Source organism: Anoplophora glabripennis, unplaced genomic scaffold, assembly GCF_000390285.2.
Source record: "Anoplophora glabripennis isolate ALB-LARVAE unplaced genomic scaffold, Agla_2.0 scaffold152, whole genome shotgun sequence".
In the NCBI taxonomy this organism is placed as follows: domain Eukaryota; kingdom Metazoa; phylum Arthropoda; class Insecta; order Coleoptera; family Cerambycidae; genus Anoplophora; species Anoplophora glabripennis.
In genome coordinates this window covers 250,695-269,368 of record NW_019416497.1, presented here as the reverse complement: position 1 = coordinate 269,368, position 18,674 = coordinate 250,695, and the positions used below count along the sequence as shown (strand labels likewise).

Here is an 18,674-nt window from a genome sequence, read left to right as displayed (position 1 = left end):
GATCTGTATTTCGAATATACCAACAGTCCTATTATATTCGTCCAAAGAATCTGTGGCTGATGTATTGACGTAATTTTCTGGATCACACTGTATATTTTTTAACCATACCATGTAAATTTTTAGATTAAATTAAATTTTCTAGATCACCTTTAGTATAATTTTAATGTCTTGTATAATCAGGTTTTCTTATACAGGGTATCCAGAAACGAATGAGATATACTTCAAAATTAATTTTCCTGGGTCTAATTATGTTAGTAAAATTTTGCGTTTTTAAAAAATTATAGGTCTTCAAAAAAAATTCTCTTCTCTTTTATTTCTTTTTTGAAGATAACTATTTATAGAGGTGTACCTAATAGAAGAATATAGAATAAGGTGGGTTTATTCAATGCCATCTGTATCTACTGTAAAATATCTTAAAAAATTGGTTCTAATGGTAAAACAATCTTTTTTTGTATCATTTGATTGTTTATACTTATTCAGTCTAATACAACAATATTTTCTTTTTTTATCTTTATCCTCAGGATGTTTCTGAGAATGAAGAAAAAAAGATTAAAACAGTATGTTAACTGGTCAAAATTTAAAAGTAAAATAACCTGAAATATTTGTCATGGTTCGAATTCTGGAAAAGTTGTTTAATTTATTATTCTTGTCTGTTGTTGTTAACTTTAAGAAACACATCTGTTTGAAAAAAAATTGAAAAATAAATAAAATGTATAGAACTTCTTTAAATGCTAATACGAATATAATTAAATTCTAACATTCTGCAATATACTACATATCATCTTCCCATTATTCGACGATTCATTTTTTCAATCAATTTATAATTGTTTTAATGATTTTGATAAAAGTTGATTTATTAATAACTGATTTAATACGTTGATATTAGTTTTGTAATGTAATTTACTAACAATACTTTTTCTTGGTATTTTTTCAAATAAGTTATTTATGCCTCTTTGAAAGTTGACAAATTGCTTATTAACTTGTGTAATATACAAATACAAACATGAAATACAATAGAGAGATACAAAACTTGTTCTTCCTGTGGTTAGGTTCTATTCAAGTCCCATAGTACCTCAGTCTTATCACGCCTATTGTGCTTCTCACTGTTCAAACCTATTCAGCAAGTAGTTTCGTCCTTTTAACAAAGTCCTGGTCTAACCATCTGAGTCTTGAGTCCATATATTCCTGCACCCGTCCCTCTGGTTATTTTGGAGGCATCCGAAAACCATACCAGGCTCCATCTTTCCAGGGTAATACAAAACTTCGATATAGCTCCTAAATTGAACTGAAATGATTGTTTATGACGTATCATTTGTTTTCATTTTATTGAGTATTGTGCCACTACTACAAAATGTTAAATAATCATTAAGAAAAAACAAAATACTGTCTAATGTGACTAAATAATCTTTATTATGCCTTTAGACAGTGCATATTGATCATCAAATAACTTCGAAATCAATATATTTCAGCGTTTTCTTTATAATTTATATCTCGTAATTATTTGAAATGGATAATTTTTATGGTAACACGTTATATAAAAAATATTTACAAACTAGAATCAGACTTTTCCTGTTCGCAGTTAATAATGTACAATAAAAAAGGTGTGAAAATTGAAAACCATTGTATCTTTAGCGATCCATGTGAACAAAGCGTATAATTACTTTATACGCTTCGCGTGTAGCATTTACTTATGGTCTGAATGATGAATTACAATTATTACTACAAATAAAAATAATGAACACAATAAAAGTTCCATCTAAATCTTTCTAAATCTCCATTATTTTAAATAATTGTGAACAGATTTATGTTGTTATCCGATTTATAATTAACATTAGTTGTTTGAGTGTGGAGTGACGGATTCAAACAAGCTTACATAATAATTCCAAAATCCTTTTTATTTGCAGGAAAATTTCTATGTCTCTTCCTTGGAGTATGCACCGTGCCCTTCCAACAAGGATTCGCCGCCAAGCCAAGTCTAGATACAGTTTATCAATGGTCACAACTAGAGTTTGACTACGAGTCTCAATATGATCGGCAAGCTGATATCGACTTGAAAATATTTATTCCAGGACGGCCTGCTCCCATAGACACAGATGTGTATTATTCCGGTGAGAAAATCAATTTTTTGCGATTTTTTTTAACCTGCTTTTTCATTCCAAATGTTAAAAATTTCTTAGGTAATTTAACACGATAATTAAGTTTTACCTCTGTTCATACGATAATATTTTTAGCGAATAGTATTTAGGACGTTAAAAAATGTGAGATACAGGACAAAAGGATAAAGATTCATGTGTATCGAACTCTTTTTTTTATAGGAAAAGTACCTACTCTTATCTCTTCGATAAAACATTCCATTTTAGAGAAAATTGAAATATGTAATTTTAAATACTTTGGCGGCACGTCCGTAGCAACACAAATTCTCATTTTCAATGTTGTACTAAATGAGATGAAAAAATGTTCCTGTAAATTTGTTTCATACGGGGTACTATAAGTAAAAATTTGATGGTAAAAAATGAAATTGAGAGGTTTAACACTTTGATTTCATGAAAAATACATTATTAGAGGTGTTCAAACTGTCCTTGCATATTACTCCGTATCTTAAAAATAAATTACATGACCTCTCAATCCTCCCAGGTTAAGCTCGAATTGTATTGCAACCTTCTATTAACTGTCGTTGAAAAAGTCCAGCATATTCAGGTCTGTCGATCTACGTCTCCAACTGGTCTACCAGGTTCGTGGTTTCAATTAGATATATCCTGCCTCCCACAGTGGCAATCCAGACATTTAAAATTTAAACTAGAGTTCTGTTGAAATCTAGGTTCAACAATAGTATGTGGATTCTGGTGAGCATGCATGTTATAAAAATCGAGAATTGTAAATTCCCGTCTGTGAAAAGGATTAAATTAGGATTGCTAGGATGTACTCCCAAAACCCCTATACAAAATGTTCATCTAGTATCCCAGTCTGGTCGACTTGTACACGTTGGATATGGTAGGGATACAGTAACCATTCCGTAATGGTTCTCCAAACAAAAGAGTGGCTAATACCTAAAGGGGCAATCCGTGTAACGCTAATTCCAGGGTTTTCTCCCACTTTCTTCCACAGATTTAGATCATTCCAGCCTCGGAGTCGCTGATGTAGCCTGGTGAATATTCTGGATGGTTAAGATAAGCCTCAGCATAAAAAAGAATCTTGATTCTAACTTTATTTAAATGAAGTGCAATAACGTTTTATACATATTAACTCACTTCTGAACGTCGTTTTTTAATCCCACGTCACCATGATGGTGCTTATAGAATTAACGAAGCAAGTGGATGTACAGAATTTTCATATATGAGCTTTTTATATTGCCTAAAGTTATTTATTCGTAGCATAGCCTTAGTATTGTCTGAATACACGGTTTAAGGCGTCAGTACTTAAATCGATGTGTGCTAATGCTGCCCGGGTTCGATTCCCGCGGCCGGTAGACCGTAGATTAGCTATGCGTGTACGGAGGATTGGCATCCACCGTGCAGGTATGGTAGGATGGAAGAATGTTGGCTTGGGTCAATGTGGCATTTGACCATTAATGAGGTTTTCCAGGTTTCCCTCATTTTTGCACTGAATGGTCCTACCAACATAAGTTGTTCCTGGGCGCAAAAGCGGCTTGCTTAATAATAATATGCCGCCTCCTCTCCCGCACAAGTCTCCGACTTCTGGACTAATTCTCGTGGTTTTAGAATGAGGAGTAGAGATATTATAATATATTCCCTCCTATGGAAAAAAAGAAAATACTTAAAAATAAGAAAAGTAGTTTATATTTTTTGTTTTTCTTCGCAAGCACAGAAAAATATTGAGTTTCAAAATTTGTACTATCAGGACTGAACAATACTAATATTTATATTTCATATAGTGGTAAAAATATACATTTCAAATACAAGACCCTAACTTTTGAATTACCTACCTAGATATGATAAGAGTTTAGCTAGTTAAGAATTTCAGATAGTACAAGGCGAAAGCGACAACTTTGTCAGGTGTAAAATATAAATGGTTGTAATTATTTCTTGATATGAATAATTTGTTTTCTACTACGCTAGGTACAGTAGGTATGGTATATTAGTATACATTATTATATATGCAAACAATATTATGTAAAAGTTAAAATTATACCAAGACCATTAACCGCAAACCATAACATTACGTTATTTAACTAGAATAACATTAATTTCATATTGTAATGTTTATTTACAGTGACGGCTGGTGAAAATTAATGTGGTTTTTAATAAGGAAACATGGGACCCATACCGTTTTTTGGGTATTGATTTCTATGCCCACAAAGAGAATTTTTGTGAAAAAATTTCAAACGAATTTTGCGAATTAAAAAATTAAAATAGGATCTACTCTGAGATCTCTGGAAAAGGGTTGCACATATTTGAACAATATTTTTTTTCATAATCACCTAATAGACCCAACAGTCATCCTTTTAATTTTTTACAATATTGAAATTTTTTTGTATATTATTTAAATTTTTATTTAATACTAACTAGCATTCTATTGTTTAAACTTCATAATGCTGTAACTTTATAAAAAAATGGAAAAAAAAACAATTTGCACAACCCTTTTTGAGATTTAAGTTTTTATTTCGCAAATTTCTTTCGAAATTTTCTGTTCATGAAAGTTTTCTGTGAAGAGAACTCATTTCGTAAAAAATATTATACGTACATGCATTATTACCAAAATATAACCACTATAATTGTCACCAGCCGCCACTGCTGATAAATAATTAAGGTATATTTAACTTAAACAGTTAAAGAAAACTGTAAAAATTAATTTGTATAACAATTACAGGTAGTTCTTAATTTTAATAGCCAGTAGCACATCTAAAACCATTATTGATATCATATCACGTTTTCTATAGGTTTGTATTCTTAAAAATGTTTATTGTACCTAGTTCCTCAATGTAAGGTCTCTTTGATAACTTTTAAAGTTGCACTTGATAAAATAGTTCAACAAAAATAGAAAAATACCTAGTACCTTGCAAAGATTAGACCCATGTATCCTTATGCATTTTGACGCGCTAAGATCCGAATCAGAATTGCTGCATCACTTTAAATTTTTTTCTTATAAATCGCGAAAAACCGTCGTTAAATACAGAAAATAAAACTATTTCTTATATCTATGGGACATTAGAGACAGTAACTATGAATAGAAAGTATGGCCAAACAAAATAAATTTCCATCCAGGGTTGAAAAACATCATCCGCAAACCCTTAGTTGATCCTTCAAATATTCTGCTTCCACCTCTCCATATTAAACTTGGTCTCATAAAATAGTTCGCTAGCTCTGGGCAAAGATGGTGACTGTTTTAGATATTTAGAAGAGAAGTTTCCGGAAATAAGTGATGTTAAACTGGAAAAAGGTATTTTCGATGGTCCTCAAATCCGTACCATGTTCAAAGACGAAAAATTTATCACAAAAATGAATTATACTGAAAGAGCAGCATGGCTAAGTTTCAAGAAAGTCACTCAGAACTCCTTGAGGAATTAGAAGAGTGAGGAATAATAAAATTTAGTTGAGGAATTGTTGGAAAGCTTCAAACAGTTGCCTGATGAATTTGGAATTGCATTTACTAGACAATCATCTTCTTTCCGGAGAACCTTGGAGACTACGGCGAAGAACAGGGTGAACGGTTTCACCATGATAACAAGGAAATGAGTTGGTATCAAGGGTAAGATCAAATGGCTGAAGTTCTATCTATGACTGAGGAGTTTCCCAGATTCTTGGGTTACTTTGCACGCTATAAAAATACTGGAGGGTGATAGAGTAATTTCAACTTCGGATTCGACTTCAGCGCGTCAAAATACATCTCGATATGGTCCTGCAGTAACTTTCATTCTCTTTTTACAGTTGTTCCAAATGCTATACCCCCCTAAAGTGGGAAAACTGGGGGTGATGGAGCAATTCTGAATTCGGATTCGAATTCAGCATATCAGAATACATATAAACATGGCCCTGCAATCATTTTTAGTCGGTTTATACAGTTATACCTAATGCTGATTTCTCCAAAGCGAGATTTTCGGTATTTTCTATATTTAAGGGCGGTTTTTCGTGATTTAAAAAAAATGGGGGGCGATGGAGCAATTCTGTCCCAGATGCAAATTCAGAGAGTCAAAATACACAAAGATACATGGGTCTAATCTTTGGAATATACCACTTTTTTGTGGGACTGTGTAATTAACTGGTGCCATAAATGTTTAAATATTTAAGTTATGACGAAAATAGTACATAAGAAAACTATCATTAAATCTGTTTTTTTAATATTAATTTATACAATAATTATCAAAGAATTATATATACCTATTAACCTTCATCAGAAAAAGGTTATTGTCCAATTTTACTGTCTTGCTATTATATGAGTTCGTTAAACACTACTAAGGTGATTCAACTTTTAAGTGTAATCAAAATTATGCACAATTCAATATTTACTTAGATAAATATTGATGATTTTAAAAAGCAAATATATGTACAACATATTAAAAAAATTCGGTAGTTATTGTTATAACAATTAAAAAAAATATTCACAATTTACACAGATGTAAGAGTTAATGACTTTTTTTTGTTGTCATAGAAGTGTTAAATTTCCAACGAAATATTTAATTTGAAATTTATTATACTTACCGAGGATTTGTTAGTTCTGAACTAACAGAACATCAGAGATTTGATTTTAACACATAAGTTCTTATAAACCTAGATCTAAAAATATACTGAGCGTCCAAATTCATATTTACACTTCAATTTTTTTGTGCAATATCTCAGAAATTGTAAGTGATATCAGATTTAATTTGGTTTACATTTAGTTATAAGGATAAAATATGTACAACGGTTACTAATATCCGGTTTTGTACAACAATGGCGCACGTTCATGCGTCTTTTTTGAAAATATTTTACACCCTTGTCCATTCAATTTTGGATAAAATTGCTGCTCTGTAAACAAAATTGAACTATATTTGAAAAACTATGGATTTTGAAACATATAAGTATCTAACAGCAAGAATTAAAATCTTTTGTGAAAATTAAAATAAGTATAGATTTGAACATTTTAATTATAGTTAATTAATTCGCAATTAAACAGGATTTGAGTATGTCTTCTGCCGACATGCGTTTTGTTAAGATGTAACATACAAAGTACAACATATATTAGAACAGAGAGAGATCTACTAACCAGATGTAGGTCAGTTTCGAACACATTAGTTCTCATCAGTATGACATGCTAGACGGGACTGTAGTCTGCAGAGTAGTTGCATATTATTAGATAAGTTTATTTCGTCTAGTGCATTATCATAATTTGTAGGCTATATCTCGACCACACTTATAAATTTTAACATCCTGTATCCTTTTTAATATGGACTTTCAAACTTCAAGTGTCAGTTACTTACATAAGATATTTGATTACAACTGAAATACTGCATAAATATGCGTAATATAACACAAGAAATGGCTATTCAGATTGTTTTAATTATTTTCTGTTTTCTATAAAACAATTTCTTAAAAATGAAAAAAATACTTCTTTATTGTGCAAATTATAGCCCTGCAACTTTTAGGTTTTATTTTTATTATAGTATATCCATAAAATCCACACCAAACTGTCACTCTTTGGGTATACAGTGCTCGCTCTTGAATGACCCAAGGAATGTCTCTACCCCAAATTCGACAGTTGCATGTTCATATACCCACTAAGATGGAAATACACCTCGTCGTTAAAGATGATTTTCTTCCAAAATCACCGTCCACTTCTTGATTCTTCAACATCCAATCAACAAAAATCCGACGCATTAAATGGTTATCTGATTTCAATTCCTGGGTTAACTGAATCTTGAATGGATGCAGATGCTGATCTTTTATTAAAATCCTCTGCGTTGTGCTTTTTGAATTGTTTGATTGCAGTGACTGACGTCGCGGTACTGGGGTTACGAGAATTATCACTCACCGTAGCAATATTTTTGGCTGTTTTTTTTTTATTATCTTCAACTGAATCTGTTTGTTCAAATTTGGCAACTAATCTTTTCATAGTTGCTTCATTCGGGGCGTTCTTTCTACCGAAAATTCCACGTAATTTGCGCACATTCTCGGCTACACACTCTCCGTACTTGTAACGAATCTTCACTCGCTCATCCATCGCATTTTGTCTAACTGCATCGTGTTTATTACATCTTGTGACACAATTCTTACTTTTGTTGAAATTAACACAAAAAATTTTGCATGGCAAACACTATACAAAGGAATACAATTTCCTTTTACATATATTGCTGTATTAACAACAACGATTTCATTCAACAAATAATCTAATTGCATGTAAAAGAAGTACTTTGAAAGAAATGTAACAGTCGGAAAAATGTACCAATTTCTAAATACGGCTACTAATATACAGGATATTACAATTGAAAATTGTAAAATTATTTCATAATTATAATTTTGTAATTAACAGCAAGTTTTAAATTTTGTTGATTGTTCTATTTTGTTTTACAATTCTTTTAAGTCGTGAATAATATTAACAATAATGTTCCACATAAATCCTGTATTAAAATACCGTGAGATACTGAACTGCCGTATAATTTGATTATTTCCAGTGATTAGTTAATTAGGTGTGGTTTTTGAAAACGGACTTTATGGTAAAGTAAAATGGAGAACAGAACCTCATTGTATTTCACAGTTTTTTTAAACATACCACAGTTTCCTAAAACTATATCCCTTTAGAGTTCATATTTAATCTTAAATATAGTAAATTTTACTTACATGTCCCAATTTAAATTTTTCTAGATCATATATTTTTATACTTATTATCCTGTGATCAAACTTTTAAATTAATGTTTCTTTTTATTTTTATAGAGGACAATAGACAAAACAAAATCTTCATTACCATCCCACGATTCCAGCCCGGAATACCTGTGACATTGGGTACAGTTTCCAGTAAAATGTATAAAGGAAATCCAGTAATCACACCTTATCCGTCATGGAAATGGCACAGGAGCCCACAAAGTTGTGGTGCTGAACGCATTGTCTCTGTATATCGTGTTCTGGTAAGTTTTTGCAATACTTAATGATTTTATTTTACATACACGTCAGTATAAAAAAATGTTACAAAGACTTTACTTGCGACAGTTGTAGAAATTGTTATCTACTAATAGTCGATCTGCGCATGTTAGTTTGAAGAAATTTGCTCAATACAGTTGGACACCTCCACTTAAATTGACAGCGATATAATAATTTACTAAAAATAATTTATTTTTATAACTTTATACAATCTAATCAAATAAATCTGATTTTACTATTCATCCTGTCATTAATATGATACCGTAGCTTATCTTTTATGCAAATATTGTGAAATGGTGATTTAATTAACTAAAAATTATTAGATGTGATTAAAAAATGTGTACAAAATCACTCCATTATAAGTAAACCGTTGCCTCGGAAGAAAAATAATTGTTTAAATAAATAATATCTTATCCCAGTCAATGAGTTGTTTTTACAAATCTATTTTTAATAATCAGAAACATCTCACTTAAAGCACAGTAGTATGGTTATCCTTTTTGTGTGTGTGTGTTTTGAAATGGCACTGGTTCATCACCAAATAGTCAGTCTAAAACATTCAGAATAACTGAAATTAAAGTAAATAAATAAATATTTGACTTTCAGCTTGATCTGTTGTCTGGCTTGTGGCCACATCATCCATTTAGACTTTTTGACATTACAAAAAACATATCTCTCCTTCAGAAGAAAATCTCAAATTAGATATTAAGTCCTCTAGCCGGTATTTTTATTTAATCCGGTACTGATACATAACACTTCGGTTTGAAGCCACTGTTCCAGTTTCCAGAATAACTGAAATTAAAAAAAACATACTTAACTTTCAGTTTGGTTTGTAACCTTCCATAGTGATAGATAAACAATTTTCTGGCTGGTTGTTCCAGCCGTTCAGAAGAAACTCTGAAATTGGAAATTAAGCCCTCTAGCTGGTATTTTTATTTAATGGTGCATTGATACGTGGCACTTCCGTTTAAACTAGTCCAGTCTTTGATATTTCCTAATTCTAGGTAGTTCGAAACTTTCATCTTTTTTGGATTTCTATTGTTTCTCTATAGTTTCGGATAGAATCTATTTTTTGGAATTATAATATTGTTTAGATCCAAGTGAACTGCTATAGATGTTGTTAATATTGTGTTTTTTTAAGGGAAGGCCTACCTTCTCAATATTTCTTTGTAGTAGGGTAGATATGTGTTGCCAGATTGCCTACTTTCTTTATTCTTATGTATTTTCTGTTGCTTGTTGTCACTTATATAAATCAGTAGCTGGATGCACAAGGCACGTAATGTGTGTGTGCGTGTGTGCATGCGTGCGTGCGTGCGTGCGTGTGTGTGTGTGTGATATGTTTGTCAAAATGTCAAGAAATCGAAAACGATGACGTGGCAGTCACTTTGGAGATTAACCATCTTAACCCTCAGTCAGTTTAAGTGTNGCATTGTCTCTGTATATCGTGTTCTGGTAAGTTTTTGCAATACTTAATGATTTTATGTAATGTGATTAAAATGTATACAAAATCACTCTGTTATAACTAAACAGTTGCTTCGGAAAAATAATAATTGTTTAAATAAATGCCAAAAAACAGCAGCAGCAGCAGTTTTATAAATTTATTTTCAATAAGCAGAAACATCTCACTTAAAACTCAGCAGTATGGTTATCATTTTCAAAATATTCACAATAACTGAAATTATAATAAATAAAATATTTGACTTTCAGCTTGATCTGTTTTCTGGCTTGTGGCCATATCATCCGTTTAGACTTTTTGACATTACAAAAACATATCTCTCTCTTCTTCAGAAGAAAATCTAAAATTAGATATTAAGTCCTCTAGCCGGTATTTTTATTTAATCCGGTACTGATACATAACACTTCGGTTTGAAGCCACTGTTCCAGTCTCCAGNGATTTTTTCGTACAGTGCATTATTTAGAAGATATTTAAGGATTTATATAAAATGCAAATCAGCCAGAAAAGCACGTATTTCAAAGCGGCGCTGCACTAAATGCACGACTACTCTTTCGTTTCTTGATGAAAATTCAAGATACAAAGTTTGTTTAGAAGGGGCAGCTTCAAACTTTCTTTCTATGTGCTATTTTACAGGGAAAAATAATTCCTTCCTTAAGAAAACTATGTGGGATCATGCGAGTAGAGCTTAGTAGGCAGTCGATCTTTACGCTCTTTTATAAAGTTAATGGGACAACGAATTAACTAATGTAAATTGGGCAAATATTTAGCAATATAAAACCAACTGAAATGCGACATGTAATTTGTATGAATCGATTTCGCCAAAAATTTGCCTGTGCTTTATTTCATTCATATTTTTATGCTATAAACGCTGGGTCCACTTTTTTTCCAGTCCGGACAAAACATTTAAGTATTGTATCTTAGTGAGTATATATACAGGGTGTTTCATAACTCTACCTACACAGAGCAGGCACGTGTAGAGGATCTTGTTATGTAACATTTTTTTCCGAGATGTAGTACCATGGAAGAGAGGGGACCGCCTAGCCGGGTGTCTTGGCCGGCCGATTTCGATCTGCCGAGGCAAGCATCACGGACGCAGGCTGGAATTTGTGGATGTGTGACCTAGGCAGGCTCGGGGACCTGGCTGTGGCAGCCTATCAGAGACCTGGGTCGCCCAACATTTGCCGCATGCGTGTGGTCCCCGATAAATGGTAATGAGAACAGAGCAAAGAAAATCTCTGTAACTCAAGACATATTTATCATACATAAACTGTACGAGACTTTGCCGTCAAGCCACCCGTGTAGTAAATAGGATGGTTTGAAGAAAAGTACTCGAGTAATGAAGGAGAGTGTACAAAGGACCTAATAAGGCCTAAGTGCCGCGGTGGAAAAACAATTCCACCACCCTCCGACATACATACATACATACCATTGAAGAATATTGACCTCTGAAGATGAGTGTTAAATTTTGAAAAACAATAATATTTCAGCAATGCCTTAATATAGGCAACTAAATTTGCAATATGATTTGCGTTTATTATCTTTAATTGGTAAAAATATGAATTTGTTGGAAGCCCCAGGGCCGGACTAGGGGTAGGGCGCCCTTAAAGTGATATCGATTTTTTTATCAGTATGCCAATTATTAAATAGTTTCACCAGTATTACAGGAAATTTAATTCGAAAATTGTTACTCTTACATTTGTTTGGAAAAATAACAAATCGGCATAATTTAAGTCCTCTACACTTGCCTGCTCTGTGAGTTATGAAACACTCTGTATATATGTATAGTACATGGATTTATTCTTTGAAATCCGTTCTTTACGAAATTAAAAAATCATTATAATTCATTCAATCATTTTCAAAAGCTTGAGAAACAACCGAAAAAAGGGACAGGAATGAAAACACCGAGAAGAATACAGTAGATATAGTACGATCGTATTCGATGCAAAGTAGAGCAAAAAATTGTCGGTCATTTATCAAAGGAAAATCGTGTCATCATTTTTAGGAGGCGTAAGATGAACCGTTTCAAATTTAAAATGAAATTGAATGTAAAATCTGAAATACCGCCGCATACGCACTGTGTTCTGGTACTAGCTGTAGTCGGCCAGGTGCATCGAGTGTACGAAGTGGTCGGTTATACGTCAAATACTAACCTGGCGAGCTTGATCGTAGAGCAGGGAACAATAAACAGTGGCGCGTACAGAGGTGAAATGTAGTACATATGTGGAATTTAAATAACGAATTGGATTTATAATAAATTACATTTAAAACAAATAGTTTATGAGAATAAAGGGATTTTTGTAGGAACAGGGTTCCAGACGTGAACTGATCTCTTCATCGCACCCCATTACGATTCTTTTTTTTANAAATTCGGTAGTTATTGTTATAACAATTAAGAAAAATATTCACAATTTGCACAGCTGTAAGAGTTAATAACTTTTTTTTGTTGGCATAGAAGTGTTAAATTTCCAACGAAATATTTAATTTGAAATTTATTATACTTACCGAGGATTTGTTAGTTCTGAACTGACAGAACGTGAGAGATTTGATTTGATTTGATTTTTTTTAACAGACAAGTTCTTATAAGTCTAAATCTAAAAATATACTGAGCTTTCAGATTCATATTTACACTTCAATTTTTTTGTGCAATATCTCAGAAATTGTAAGTGATATCAGATTTAATTTGGTTTACATTTAGTTATAAGGATAAAATATGTACAACGGTTACTAATATCCGGTTTTGTACAACAATGGCGCACGTTCATGCGTCTTTTTTGAAAATATTTTACACCCTTGTCCATTCAATTTTGGATAAAATTGCTGCTCTGTAAACAAAATTGAACTATATTTGAAAAACTATGGATTTTGAAACATATAAGTATCTAACAGCAAGAATTAAAATCTTTTGTGAAAATTAAAATAAGTATAGATTTGAACATTTTAATTATAGTTAATTAATTCGCAATTAAACAGGATTTGAGTATGTCTTCTGCCGACATGCGTTTTGTTAAGATGTAACATACAAAGTACAACATATATTAGAACAGAGAGAGATCTACTAACCAGATGTAGGTCAGTTTCGAACACATTAGTTCTCATCAGTATGACATGCTAGACGGGACTGTAGTCTGCAGAGTAGTTGCATATTATTAGATAAGTTTATTTCGTCTAGTGCATTATCATAATTTGTAGGCTATATCTCGACCACACTTATAAATTTTAACATCCTGTATCCTTTTTAATATGGACTTTCAAACTTCAAGTGTCAGTTACTTACATAAGATATTTGATTACAACTGAAATACTGCATAAATATGCGTAATATAACACAAGAAATGGCTATTCAGATTGTTTTAATTATTTTCTGTTTTCTATAAAACAATTTCTTAAAAATGAAAAAAATACTTCTTTATTGTGCAAATTATAGCCCTGCAACTTTTAGGTTTTATTTTTATTATAGTATATCCATAAAATCCACACCAAACTGTCACTCTTTGGGTATACAGTGCTCGCTCTTGAATGACCCAAGGAATGTCTCTACCCCAAATTCGACAGTTGCATGTTCATATACCCACTAAGATGGAAATACACCTCGTCGTTAAAGATGATTTTCTTCCAAAATCACCGTCCACTTCTTGATTCTTCAACATCCAATCAACAAAAATCCGACGCATTAAATGGTTATCTGATTTCAATTCCTGGGTTAACTGAATCTTGAATGGATGCAGATGCTGATCTTTTATTAAAATCCTCTGCGTTGTGCTTTTTGAATTGTTTGATTGCAGTGACTGACGTCGCGGTACTGGGGTTACGAGAATTATCACTCACCGTAGCAATATTTTTGGCTGTTTTTTTTTTATTATCTTCAACTGAATCTGTTTGTTCAAATTTGGCAACTAATCTTTTCATAGTTGCTTCATTCGGGGCGTTCTTTCTACCGAAAATTCCACGTAATTTGCGCACATTCTCGGCTACACACTCTCCGTACTTGTAACGAATCTTCACTCGCTCATCCATCGCATTTTGTCTAACTGCATCGTGTTTATTACATCTTGTGACACAATTCTTACTTTTGTTGAAATTAACACAAAAAATTTTGCATGGCAAACACTATACAAAGGAATACAATTTCCTTTTACATATATTGCTGTATTAACAACAACGATTTCATTCAACAAATAATCTAATTGCATGTAAAAGAAGTACTTTGAAAGAAATGTAACAGTCGGAAAAATGTACCAATTTCTAAATACGGCTACTAATATACAGGATATTACAATTGAAAATTGTAAAATTATTTCATAATTATAATTTTGTAATTAACAGCAAGTTTTAAATTTTGTTGATTGTTCTATTTTGTTTTACAATTCTTTTAAGTCGTGAATAATATTAACAATAATGTTCCACATAAATCCTGTATTAAAATACCGTGAGATACTGAACTGCCGTATAATTTGATTATTTCCAGTGATTAGTTAATTAGGTGTGGTTTTTGAAAACGGACTTTATGGTAAAGTAAAATGGAGAACAGAACCTCATTGTATTTCACAGTTTTTTTAAACATACCACAGTTTCCTAAAACTATATCCCTTTAAATAGAGTTCATATTTAATCTTAAATATAGTAAATTTTACTTACATGTCTCAATTTACATTTTTCTAGATGATATATTTTTATACTTACTTATCCTGTGATCAAACCTTTAAATTAATGTTTCTTTTTATTTTTATAGAGGACAATAGACAAAACAAAATCTTCATTACTATCCCACGATTCCAGCCCGGAATACCTGTGACATTGGGTACAGTTTCCAGTAAAATGTATAAAGGAAATCCAGTAATCACGCCTTATCCGTCATGGAAATGGCACAGGAGCCCACAAAGTTGTGGTGCTGAACGCATTGTGTCTGTATATCGTGTTCTGGTAAGTTTTTGCAATACTTAATGATTTTATGTAATGTGATTAAAATGTATACAAAATCACTCTGTTATAACTAAACAGTTGCTTCGGAAAAATAATAATTGTTTAAATAAATGCCAAAAAACAGCAGCAGCAGCAGTTTTATAAATTTATTTTCAATAAGCAGAAACATCTCACTTAAAACTCAGCAGTATGGTTATCATTTTCAAAATATTCACAATAACTGAAATTATAATAAATAAAATATTTGACTTTCAGCTTGATCTGTTTTCTGGCTTGTGGCCATATCATCCGTTTAGACTTTTTGACATTACAAAAACATATCTCTCTCTTCTTCAGAAGAAAATCTAAAATTAGATATTAAGTCCTCTAGCCGGTATTTTTATTTAATCCGGTACTGATACATAACACTTCGGTTTGAAGCCACTGTTCCAGTCTCCAGAATAACTGAAATTAAAAAAACATGCTTAACTTTCAGTTTGGTTTGTAACCTTCCATAGTGATAGATAAACAATTGTCTGGCTGGTTGTTCCAGCCGTTCAGAAGAAACTATGAAATTGGAAATTAAGCCCTCTAGCCGGTATTTTTAGTTAATGGTGCGGTGCATTGATGCGTGGTACTTCAGTTTAAACTGGTCCAGTCTTTGATATTTCCTAATTCTAGGTAGTTCGAAACATTCATCTTTTTTGGATTTCTATTGTTTCTCTATAGTTTCGGATAGAATCTTTTTTTTTGGAATTATAATATTGTTTAGATCCAAGTGAACTGCTATAGATGTTGTCAATATTGTGTTTTTTTTAAGGGAAGGCCTACCTTCTCAATATTTCTTTATAGTAGGGTAGATATGTGTTGCCAGATTGCCTACTTTTCTTTATTCTCATGTATTTTCTGTTGCTTATTGTCACTTATATAAATCAATAGTAGCTGGAAGCACAAGGCACGTAATGTGTGGGTGCGTGTGTGCGTGCGTGCATGCGTGCGTGCGTGCGTGCGTGCGTGTGTGTGTCAAAATGTCAAGATATCGAAACCGATGACGTGGCAGTCACTTTGGAGATTAACCATCTTAACCCTCAGTCAGTTTAAGTGTTCGAAACGTTAGCTAATGACGTAGGTACTGCAGTATCTTCAAACAAATCAATTGTTATCTTTCTCCGTGTGCAACATTCCTGGTTAGGCAAAAATATGTTTATAAAAACATCTCTAGACTGATCCTTTTGGAATTAATTATAAAAACGTTTTTAAATATTTCATTTCTTCTTCCTTCTAGAACACAAAAAAAGGACTTCAATTATAAAAAATATTAATGTTGCAAATTCTAAACGCTTATTTACATAAATCTAAGTATTAATTTTTATTTAAATTTGTTCTAACTACATAAAAACATTTATAATTTTTAGGTTGACGAATGTGACCGTCTTTGGGTGCTGGATACTGGAAAATTGTTAGAAGAACAGACGTGTCCACCACAGATTTTGGCATTTGATTTAAAAACGGTTAGTATACAAATATTTAACAATTTTCTACAATGTTCAATTCAAAAGTTCAAAAGAAAACTATGACAAAATATCATCATCATGCTGTCATATCATAATCTTATATCGATAATAGTCCAGTTGTTAGAGGTTTTGAGATGGCAGTAATTCCGAAGTGGACAATTTTTTGCATGTTACTGGTATTTTGCTAATAGATTAGGAAAAAAAAATTGTTTTGAACGGGAGCGGACCCGGAAAATCCGAGAAATGGCCGGAAAACTGCAAAAAAGTGTTTCGTGAATAACTTGATAAATATTGAGAAATTCATAACATACAAAGAGTTGTAGAGCATAAAATTCTCTACAAAAAAAGTTCCTACTGATTTTTTCGTACAGTGCATTATTTAAAAGATATTTAAGGATTTACATAAAATGCAAATCAGCCAGAAAAGCACGTATTTCAAAGCGGCGCTGCACTAAATGCACGACTACTCTTTCGTTTCTTGATGAAAATTCAAGATACAAAGTTTGTTTAAAAAGGGCAGCTTCAAACTTTCTATGTGCTATTTTACAGGGAAAAATAATTCCTTCCTTAAGAAAACTATGTGGGATCATGCGAGTAGAGCTTAGTTGGCAGTCGATCTTTACGCTCTTTTATAAAGTTAATAGGACAACGAATTAACTAAAGTAAATTGGGCAAATATTTAGCAATATAAAACCAACTGAAATGCGACATGTATTTTGTATGAATCGATTCCGCCAAAAATTTGCCTGTGCTTTATTTCATTCATATTTTTATGCTATAAACGCTGGCTCCACTTTTTTTCCAGTCCGGACAAAATATTTAAGTATTGTATCTTAGTAGGTATATATACAGGGTGTTTCATAACTCTACCAGAGACCTGGGTCGCCAAACATTTGCCGCATGCGTGTGGTCTCCGATAAATGGTAATGAGAACAGAGCAAAGAAAATCTCTGTAACTCAAGACCATGCTATCATACATAAACTGTACGAGACATTGCCGCCAAGCCACCCGTGTAGTAAATAGGATGGTTTGAAGAAAAGTACTCGAGTAATGAAGGAGGGTGTACAAGGGGTCTAATAAGGCCTAAGTGCCGCGGTGGAAAAACAATTCCACTACCCTCCGACATGCATACATACATACCATTGAAGAGATATTGACCTCTGAAGATGAGTGTTAAATTTTGAAAAACGACAATATTACAATTACTCTTACAATTTTTTTGGAAAAATAACAAATCGGCATAATTTAGGTCCTCTACACTTGCCTATTCTGTGAGTTATGAAACACTCTGTATATATGTATAGTATATGGATTTATTCTTTGAAATCCGTTCTTTACGAAATTAAAAAATCATTATAATTCATTCAATCATTTTCAAAATTTTGAGAAACAACCGAAAAAAGAGACAGGAATGAAAACACCGAGACGAATACTGTAGATAGATCAGAACCTCTCTTTCCATTTATTATATTGCTTTTCTACCTAGATATTAGGGCAACGAACTCCAAATGTGAAAAGGTGTGAGTAATTCAATGTCAGAAATGCAGTCATCGATTTTGACAATAAGATCAGGCCTTAAAAGACAGCATGTGTGTTGCGCAACTTACAAAATTACCTGTTACTGTAATGGATAAGGTTAAAACGTTAGAGGCGTACAAGTCTGTGGAATAAGATTTAGATTTTAATATTTATGTTTAATTATTGTTTTTCCATGAAAACGAGTGGCGACGAGATACGCA

The 18,674-nt window shown here is 32.3% G+C and overlaps 1 protein-coding gene across 2 annotated transcripts in view; it reads left to right on the top strand.

Annotated features, from left to right (window-relative positions):
• The window catches only part of LOC108910581 (major royal jelly protein 3), a 94,491-nt gene that overhangs the window by 38,789 nt on the left and 37,028 nt on the right, over window positions 1-18,674 (top strand). For both annotated transcript variants that reach the window (XM_018715233.2, XM_018715232.2), the window contains 3 exons: window positions 1,905-2,108; window positions 8,865-9,055; window positions 16,836-16,931. In XM_018715233.2, the coding sequence (XP_018570749.1) occupies window positions 1,905-2,108; window positions 8,865-9,055; window positions 16,836-16,931 (491 nt within the window). The remainder of the gene's footprint in view (window positions 1-1,904; window positions 2,109-8,864; window positions 9,056-16,835; window positions 16,932-18,674) is intronic.